The following is a 10,588-nucleotide window of genomic DNA, read 5'->3' as shown; positions in this document are numbered from 1 at the left end:
TCGGAGGGAGAGATGGCAACGAGATGGAGAAAAGCTCTCAATCTTTCTCGACATTATGAGTAGGAGACAATTATATTCCATTAAAAAGGGAGAAGAGCTTTCCATCCTTCTCAACATGATGAGTAAGAGACAATTATATTCAATTTGTAATATGTAAGAGACAAATATATTTCATTAAAAATGGAGAAGAGGAGCTTTCCATTGATCCATTTCTCCATAACAGGTTAAATACAATGGACTTTGAAATCATCAACAGCTACTCTTATTCTAATTGCAATAATGCAGTACGATCTCATGGACTTCTCGAACAGGCGAGCTCAGCATCAAGTCGGAGGTCGGATAAGTCAAAGCTTCTTAGATCACGTTTCATATGGAGAAGTCTAACACTAGAATCTATAATTGTTCTAGCATTAACATTATATAATTTAATTAAATAAGATATATTATGAATATGATTATGGTTACTAATCAATAAAAAAAAAGTTCACTTGTTATATGAATCTTTAGATAATGATATGAAATGAAGAGACTCTCCTAATTATTTATCTTATACTCTTATAAAGACATGATTTTTTAAGAATTCAAGATGAATAATTGAATATGCGAATAAACGGATACACGAATACATAGATAAGTAATGATACATGAATATGTCCTATAAATGATAGGAAGAGAGGCAAAGACGAGTCTAATTCTCCTTATAGATTGATATTACTATAGCTTTCGAATCCAACGATGATATATTCGTAAATCAGATAAAGACTTTCTAAATGATATTAAAAGATATACATCATAAATTTAGATATATTATTATTTAATTGTATATTTTAATAATAATTTTTTTTGAAAATATTTGGATGAATTTTATGCTTATATACAGTGGTATAAAATTGATAATTCATGAATGACATGAGTGAGCAGAATTGGAATGCATCAAACACAGCAGTTTCGAAGTACTTATCCGGCAAACAGCACTATAACTCCACATTTATTTATATCTACTTTTACTTTAGCAATATTTTACATGAAAATAGGAGAGGAACGTACAATACATGACAGTCGGCTATTAATATAACCTTAAGTTCAAATTATTATGTTGAGTGTCAACTCTCTCTCTCTCTCTCTCTCTCTCTCTCTATATATATATATATATATGTATATATATATATACATATATATATATATATATGTATATATATATATACATATATATATATATATGTATATATATATATACATATATATATATATATGTATATATATATATATACATATATATATATATATATATACATACATATATATATATATGTATATATATATATATACATATATATATATATACATATATATATATATATGTATATATATATATATACATATATATATATATATACATATATATATATATACATATATATATATATACATATATATATATATGTATATATATATATACATATATATATATATACATACATATATATATATATATGTATATATATATGTATATATATATATATATATGTATGTATATATATATATACATCCCTTACCAACGTGATCATTCCTAACATCTTTTCTTTCCACGGACGTATTGAGTGATCCAAATGAGCAAACTTTGAATTAGAATAAGATTGACGGATGACGCCTTATCTTGCATGTAGATTGAGATATGAACCAAGAAAATAGAACGTGATGAGCCCCTACTTTTGTCCAACGTGATGCGGTTCTCATTTCTAAAATTTAGCAATCATAATCGGATTAGGTCTAAGTTCATCCATCATATGTTTTATGTAGTAACAATTAATGAAGATATTTTTTTTTAAATTTTTGAAAGACAAGTGAAAAGACGGGATTCGATCCAAAACGTTACTATTAATAGTCAAGATCTTAGTAGAAAGACTAGTTGATATCTTAAAATTTATTGGATTAGATTTTGAATCTCGAACATCTAAGTTGATCCAACATATAAATTTTCATAGAAGGATTTGACCCATATTTGATGAGGTTTTAAATTCTTAATTAAAAAAAAAAGTGAAATATGAGTATAGAGTTTTCATTTTGTTGTGTGAATTAAGAGAACTTGTATTTGAAAGGTTCTTTAGGGAATGAGAAATTATGTGAACACAAGTAATAATAATAGAGAGCCACATACATATAATAGATCTAATAGTGTAATACATACACCATCCACCTTGCCAAATAATAAGGATGTGGCCAAGGTCACAATTTGAAGAGCAACCACATCATCAAAATGATAAAAATGGATGAATCAACGATGATTTTTTTTTTTATTTATTTTTTAATATAAAAAATTTATTACTAAAAAAAATATATAATTATTATTTCTAATCCATCAATATTCAACATGTAGAGCCCAATAAATATCTATTAGACATGCCATGTTATAAGAGCATTCGAAAGATATATTCCATCACCTAATCGACGATCACAACACTAATAATATTAAATAACTTTGAACGAATATTTTTTATTCGCAATGAACAAACAATCACTCACTATTAAGCAACACTTAGTATGTACATGACAAGAGGCCAGAGTTCATGAAGCTAATATTGGACTCTAGGAGATACCTACAAGTTAAGAAGATACATGAATATTAACAAACATTAGCTCCCAAGGCTCTGTAAATGCACAAGGTTCAGCATTACTTTGGTAGGAGGTGGTTTGCAGATAGCAGCATCATCATCTAACACAGAAGCCACCTCTTGAAGCAGTTTCTGATCAGGATCTACATTTGATATGCAGTGGTCTGGATTGGAACCTTTGTGACAGTGGATGTTATCATATTAAGTCATATCTGGATCATCACTGACTTCTGAGTGCACGACAAAGCTCGGAAAGGACATGGTTATGTCCCTGCAGAAACAGTTCCCGTATGCACCAATCCGTATGAGACCATAATGGCATTTAGTTTTAGATATTAATGCGGTTGGACGCATTTAGCAACACTGAATTATGGCCAAACCTTCTTTTGCTTCCAACTCGTGATGAACACAAGCACAAAAAGATTCCAACTCATGATGAACAAGAGCACCGATTATTCTTTTATGTAAATCAGATTTTGATTAATAATTTGCTCATTGGAGGCATTTAAATGTTAATGGAAAAACATTAAACCTACCACACGTCACATAATGAGAAAATTCTAACCAAATAATGTTAAGACAGATTAGAAGACAAGATCAGATTTTGATTAATAATTTGCTCATTGGCAGCATTTAAATCTTAATGGAAAAACATTAAACCGACCACACATCACATGATGAGAAAATTCTAACCAAATAATGCTAAGACAGATTAGAAGACAATATCAGATTTTGATTAATAATTTGCTCATTGGCAGCATTTAAATCTTAATGGAAAAACATTAAACCTACCATACATCATATAATGAGAAAATTCTAACCAAATACTGTTAAGACAGATTAGAAGACAAATGAAATGCTGCAAGTGTAAAACTTCAGTTCAAGACTTACTTCAAGTATGGAAGTGTCATATTTCTGATCAATGATGGATTTTTTTTAACATATTCCCTCCATTCATCTAGATCTATCTTCCCATCGCCATTTAAATCGGCCTGAACGAAAGTCTGCAAGAGATGGACATAAGAATAGGATTTTGACAAAAGAAAGTTACAACAATAAATGATGTAATAAATATTAAACAATCTTCATTAAGAAGTTTCAATCTCACAGTATCCACGATTGTCTGGACAATATCATCTGAAAGAACCACATCAGATTCATTGAGAAGAGCCAATACCATCTCCTTCAACTGTTAAAATCAACCAAAAAGAAGAATATTATTCTCAAATGAGATAAAGCATGACAACATTCAAAATAAATTATCCATACAGGTTTATTCTCAGTATACAAGGCATAGTCCAACAAACAAGCATTACACATTACTCTTAAAATAGGATAAGCCAATAAATTCAAAACCTATGGTTTATAAAGTATGTAGTAGAATAATATAAATTGGCTCTTCGGGTGATGGAACTTATATAGCAATTATGAAATAAACTCAAATTTGTCAACTGGCATCTTGTCACATATCAAAAGCCATTGTTAGAATGCTTATATATCAACATAGTTCTAAGTATCAGTATGCCAGGTTAGTGGCACGTGGACCACCCTAAACTGGAGGGTCCACTTCAAAACAGTGCTTATCATTTGGTAAGTCCTGTAAACTGGGTGGTAAGACCAACTCTTTTCTTCGTAATTTAGCATATAGCCCAACCAGCTCACCCACTTGTACGTATCTCTCTCCTCCTCATGCAGTTCCCTGCACTCACACCATGGCTTTTTGCACCACCTACTACTTTCAGCCCTTGCCTGCTGCCTCTGGTTCTCCTCAGCCTTCCTGTGCTACCCTCCTCGGTCACTACTGCCACCTTGTCCTCCTTTTCTACTTCTTCTCCTTCTCCACTCTTCCCCTTTCCCAACCACCTCCTTTCTTTGTACTGTGGTACATCCCAGAGTACCATGTTGTCACGGACTGTTTGCACAGGCCCACAATGCACAAAGGCTCGTCTGCATAGCTATCAGTCTTTTCAGTTTGTGCATGCTTAAAGCAACATGTAACAAAGCTTGTAGTAGGCTTGGTAGCCGAATTTTAGTTAAGTCATGTAGTCGTTTTATCTTATAAGTGGAGTACATGAGTGATCATCACGTGGAGGCAAAACTGCCTCTAGCCCGCAAAAACATCTCCACGTGTGGAAGAAAAATCCTCAATCATCAAAGCACCTTAAAACCAAACCCTTAGATGACTTAGGACTGGATGGGGCTTTGTGTAGCATCCAGAATTTGATTGTTTCATGGCCTTGTAGTTGATATGCAATTGTGAGTGGGGACTTTGCGAGTGACGAACTAGCCTTGAAACCTTAGTCACATGATCATCCCAAACGAGCAAAGTGTGTCAATTTTCAATTGCTAATTAAGTGTTTTGTTGAGTTATGCTTATGTCATACCGAGTTACACCTAGATAGAGTGCGGTGGCAGTTTGCCAGACATTTGCTCATTACTAAACCATTTCTTTGTATGCAGATCTTCAGGGGACTGTCTGAGGTTATGGGAAAATTGCTCTTTTGTGAGCAGGTGTCATAGGAGTGCACACAACCCAACCAAAACCAGTTAAGTCTATGATATTATGTCAGTATGTAGGAATGGACCAGATCCATACTGGTCCAACCATGGACTGGCACTCGGCCAGTACTCAAAATTGAAAACTTTGCATATCAAATTACTAGAGTTTGTGATAATCAACCTATGTTCTAGCTTTGACATTCACTCAATAGACATAAGTCAAGAAAAATACACCCTATGGTCGTACCCAAGGACCAATTGCTCAGGTAGGACTGTCCACCTTGTTTATTATGCAGTTTGAGATCCTGGAACAGACCTAACCCCTTTACAGGATCCTGTAGAAGAACCAGATCAAGATAGATGACAGCATGATGTAATATACGAAGTTGTATCCTTCTCGAAGGCCACATATTAAAGCAGAATTGTAATACTTCTTATCCAGTTTGGTGTCTGTCTTAGTCTAAGATGCACCTATTAGAAGCAGTCTGAGTTGTGATACCTATGGAAATCATCAGACTTTCAGATGGTACTTAATTATCATACTGTAGTCTTCGTTTGAGACACACCAGAATTTTAGCCTGAAAATCATTTATAATTCTTTATACCAAATTCTTTTAAAAAATGGGAAGTACCACTATATGAATAAAAACAGATGTAGATACTTCATGTGTATTTCTTTTCTTCTAAGTTAAAAATAGGCTATGTTGGGTAACTCAAGATCAATCAGACAAATTTAGGAAGAACGTAGATGCACATGCATATGAATGTCAAATATAGTGCTCTGTAAGCCGTTATACTTTGTGCAAAAGCAACATCTACAATGATTAAAATCAGAAAACATAGTAGTACTTGAGCATGTTGTACAAACAATACATATAATATGCAGTGTCTTAGATAGCTTTAACCATTTTTCAATATTCTAAGATTACTTCTTTGTTTGGTAACCTTATTGAAGTTCTAAACCTTAGTGAAGTTTCACGATATAAGGTTTGGTAACAAAATGAAAATATCTAAAAGTTTGATACACATGGAAAATGATACCAGTATTGTCCAAGTGTTCTGTGATATCATAGGATAACAAACAGAATCTAAGAGAAACAAGAAATGACACTCACCTCCTCATGTCCTATGTAGCCCATTTGTCGTAAATCATACAATTTAAATGCAACTGCAGGGTTAAAAAAGAAATCTATTGAGGCATAAGCTATATTTGAAATTGCATCAAATAAGCAATTACTAACAAAAACTAGGCTGGCTAAATCCAATTTTGAGAACTATCACTAGCTAATCTATTTCACTTTGAAGACAAGACTACCAGAAAAGTAAGGCACGATACAAAGAATTTCGTACATGCAATTTTCTCTGCTTTGGGAGCATTTGGGTGAAAGATGCTAAGTGATCGAACAAATTCTCCAAACTCAATAACCCCATTGTTTTTTATGTCAAACAAATCAAACACCTGCAAATAATTTAAAATATGACAGATCATATTTCAACTATGAATCACCTTTATTTTTGAGAAGCACTTCTATTAAGTTTGTCAGCACAAAAAACAATCATGTCCTTGTGACAAAATGAAAAAAGATGGATAAATCGTAAAGCAGTAGATCCAATCAGATAAATAGAAACCAATTGTTAACAGAAAGTCATTGGATAGAAAACTAAAGTGAGTAAACAAGTCTCAATTATAAACCATCATACTGACCCTGTCAGCAAAGAGATTCTTCCTGTTGCTGTTCCTGAACAAAGCAAGCTGGAATTCTTCCTGCTCAATGAGATGATCTAAGGGTAATATACAAAAAAAAAAAAGAAAAAAAGAAGAGGGGGTATTGTATGGTAGTTCAATTGCTAAGCATTAGTAAATACCTTGTGGATAAGCCAATCTTTGATTATTGAACAGCTCAACTTTTTAAATAGCTCATAGAGTGTTTCTACTTCATTTACAGTGACTGCCATGCAATACAAAGAGATGATCATTTTGGCAACATATGCATAGTCAGCATACCAAAAGCTCTTAATAAATTGAATCCGCTGCATATGTAGCTGATAAGAAATTTGAGCATATAATAAAATACTGGAACATTTGAGTACAAGTATAAGCAAAACGTCAAGTGGGCTGACATGGCCATGAAAATTCAAGTACATCAACATCATGTATCAAAAAGGAGTTTTGAATAAAAAATGGAGCTGAGTCCATGGGTTTCGTTACAGTATCTCCAAAATGCTATAATGGTTGAGAAGGCAAACTAGATCTTGTACTGGCACATTATAAAAATACAGAACAGCAGTGTCCAGGCATTTCCAGAACGTTAGTGTGAAATATTACAAAAGAATAATAAATTACAGAAAGTTTAGGGAAGAACAAAAGGAGAAAAAAGAGAAATGGTAGATACTCACAAGCCGTTTCAGAAGCAAGTATAACGGGATCTTCATACCCTGGTGTGTGTTTGGCTTCATGCTTAGAAGACATACAGCCCATCGAACCTCAGCAAGCAGAAGCAGCTAAGTTTAATTATGATGTCTTGCTTCAAATAAGCACCTGATACTCGAATAGAGGAAATCCAATCAGATGCAACAGACCAAGACAGTGCCAAATTACCATAAATCGGCATAGAGTGGAAGGATGGGTGCTAATCAAAAGGAAAAAAATTGATGGAACACAAGACTCAAAATCTGAACTAGTCTGGACATTCAAGCAAAGACAACTATATTTTGTGCAAGATTATATCATCAAACTTATCATACAAAATAAATGATCATATGAAGGTCAACTTTGAGTTTATTCCCTTCCTTCCAACTGCTTCCATGTGCCGAACATTTGCTTGTACTTTCATATACCAAAAGAGAAGGTAATCAAAATTATGCCTTGAAAGGAAAAATTGACTGAAGCTGCAAAGTCTAGAACTTTAGCAGAACGAATGCCGAAACGAGATAGAAAGAAAATGTGAGGTTTCGTTTCATTGGGACGCTCAAACTTGTTCATGGATGGGATTGATCCACCTCTTCCTATAAGCAACTTCTTCCATACTCAAATCTTCACCTCCAACAAGATTTGAAACCTCACACAGGACACAGCTACAGCTGCGACCTTAGGATCACCATGGGCCACATGCACTAGGTAACCTGACCGCATCCGGATCATGTTCGAGAAATTAGCCTAAATGCCAAAAGGATCTGTTGTTAACGCACCCCCAATAATCTTGGAGGTAAGAGTTCGTGTCTGATATGCGTTTTCCTCACAAAAGAAAAGGGAAGAAGAAAAAAGCTTCCTTGCAAACTCCGGTTATCATTCTCTCCGACATCAGATGCTAAACAAGCAAATCAAAGAAGAGAGAAAACCATGGAGAAATCGGAAGGAAAAAGAAGCCGAAGAATAACAATCAAGAGGAACCGTATCGAATCGAGCGAGATTGACACTGAAGTGGGCAATGAACTCAACCTGTGACAAAAGGATCTTCGGGGAGCAGTTGGTCGGAGCGGGAGTCCCAGAAATGGGAATTTTCTTGGGCTTCTAAAGCACCACCGCGTGGGTTCGCCCCTCCTTCGGTTCACTCCATAAATGAGCACAACGACGACGACGACGACAAGTAGTTTCCTGAGTCCCTAATTATTAATTTTTTTTTCCAAAAGAAGTAAGTATCACTTAAAAAAGGAACGATACAGCTCTCACGGCTAATTCATATAATTACATATTATCCCTGATCTTTATATTTTAAAAAATTATATTATCATTCTTATAATTATAAAATTAAAATATCTAAGTCTATTTATATTAACGTCATCGATTTTATTAACGGAGTAAAAACAAAGGGTAAAATAAAAATCTTAAAGTGTTAGTCGATGGTGGTGTATGACGATATTGCTAGGGTCGCGAGTGGTTATTATAGATAAAGAGAACGAGGACAAGAGGTGAGGGTCGTTCTGCATCTATGTCGATGCTAATGCAATTATCGAGTGACCCTTTCGTTGCTTTGTATCTACGTTAACATTGATGCAATTGCCGAGTAATACTGACGCGTATGCAAAGCGCGTCGATGCAATTGTCGAGCGATGAAAGAGCCACTCGATAACTGCGTCAGCATCGATACAGATGCATAATGACCCTCACCTCTCGTCGTCACTCTTTTCATCCACAACAACCATCCACGGTTCCCAACAATATTATCGTCCTCCACTATTAACTAAAACGTTAAAAATATCTTATTATATTTTATTTTCATGTCTTCGTTAAGAAAACTATATTGTTAGGGTAAATGGACCTAAATATTTTAATTTTGTAACAATAAGGGTGTTAATATAAGTTTTTAAAGTATAGAGACCAAAATACTAAAGATAGTTAATTACATAGGATAATATATAGTTAGCCCCAAATCAATGTTAAAGGGTAGTCCTCGATCCATCCGCCATAACCATGGATGGCCTCGTAACAGAGAGCACTTCGATTTAGAGAAGACTTGCATCTAGCCAAAAAAAAAAAAAAAAGACACCATCAGGATCCATTAGAGTTCAATTTAACCGACCCTTTAGGTGGCAAACTTGATTTTTAATTAATTATATATATATTTTTAATTTAAAATATGATAAATAAATAAAAGGCAACAGAATAATTGGCTTTTGTGCTCATCATAACTTTTTAACCATCAATCCTTGATAATTGGTAATTGTGAGTTTACAATCTCATAGTATAAATTTTAATCAAGAATATGAATCTATTAGTAGGGTATATGTATAGTGATGATGTGTGAGACGCAAAATAAGGATAAATTCTTTAAAAAAATCATAAGTTTTTACCTTTATTTTGGTCTTAATGAAAGAGCATCTTCTTTTTTGATTTATTCTTATGTAGTGTTTCTTATTTTCTAAAAGATAAGACCAACCATGACTTCCACCTCATCGATTATCGTCTTCACCTCATTGTCTCATCATGGTTGTCTTTGCCTCATCATGCAATGCACCTCTTGCCTCTGCCCCATTGTACAGTGTGCCTCTCACCACCACTTATCTCCACCTTGCTTTTGAGGTAACCCTAAGGCCTCATAGCCTCTTAGATTTTAAGCCTCTCGTGTCAAAGAAGCATGCCCTCGCCTAATTTTACTACTCAATCAGGGGAGCATAGCACATCGGAAAGGAGGCAGGGTGGTACCTGATGCAGTGGGCTATGTGAGAGAGGGGGGAAGAGAACCCTACCATGGATGTGATGCCTAACACGGTGGATACATTGATGTGCGAAAATAGTGGTAATGACTCCCCTTGAGTAAAAGTATTATAAGTTGAGGATAAGACTTTTTTCGCTCGAACATTCATTGATAAGATCAACGGACAAGTGTTCTTATCACATCTAGCCTTCCTTCTAGCGCCAAAATATTATGAAAATATGTCATTGACATCCTAGTCAGTTCGACATGATTTCAGCCTATGTGCAGAGGGGTTATCGAAGATATGGTCATGGTGCCTCCTAGATAAAAATGTTAAGCTCC

General features: G+C 34.3%; 1 protein-coding gene across 1 annotated transcript; it reads right to left on the bottom strand.

Moving 5' to 3' along the window:
* Positions 1-2,504: 2,504 nt before the first annotated feature.
* On the bottom strand, positions 2,505-8,702 carry LOC103986446 (calcineurin B-like protein 7). The gene is made up of 9 exons (XM_065092212.1): positions 8,551-8,702; positions 7,509-7,650; positions 6,978-7,060; positions 6,817-6,876; positions 6,462-6,570; positions 6,227-6,279; positions 3,721-3,801; positions 3,504-3,616; positions 2,505-2,883 (listed from the first exon to the last, which is right to left on the bottom strand). The coding sequence occupies exons 2-9, from the start codon at positions 7,588-7,590 to the stop codon at positions 2,814-2,816; spliced, it is 651 nt and encodes a 216-aa protein (XP_064948284.1). The 5' UTR covers positions 7,591-7,650; positions 8,551-8,702; the 3' UTR covers positions 2,505-2,813.
* Between the last annotated feature and the right edge of the window lie 1,886 nt (positions 8,703-10,588).

Source organism: Musa acuminata, chromosome BXJ2-1, assembly GCF_036884655.1.
Source record: "Musa acuminata AAA Group cultivar baxijiao chromosome BXJ2-1, Cavendish_Baxijiao_AAA, whole genome shotgun sequence".
NCBI classification, from domain to species: domain Eukaryota; kingdom Viridiplantae; phylum Streptophyta; class Magnoliopsida; order Zingiberales; family Musaceae; genus Musa; species Musa acuminata.
This window is presented reverse-complemented; position numbering and strand designations above follow the sequence as displayed.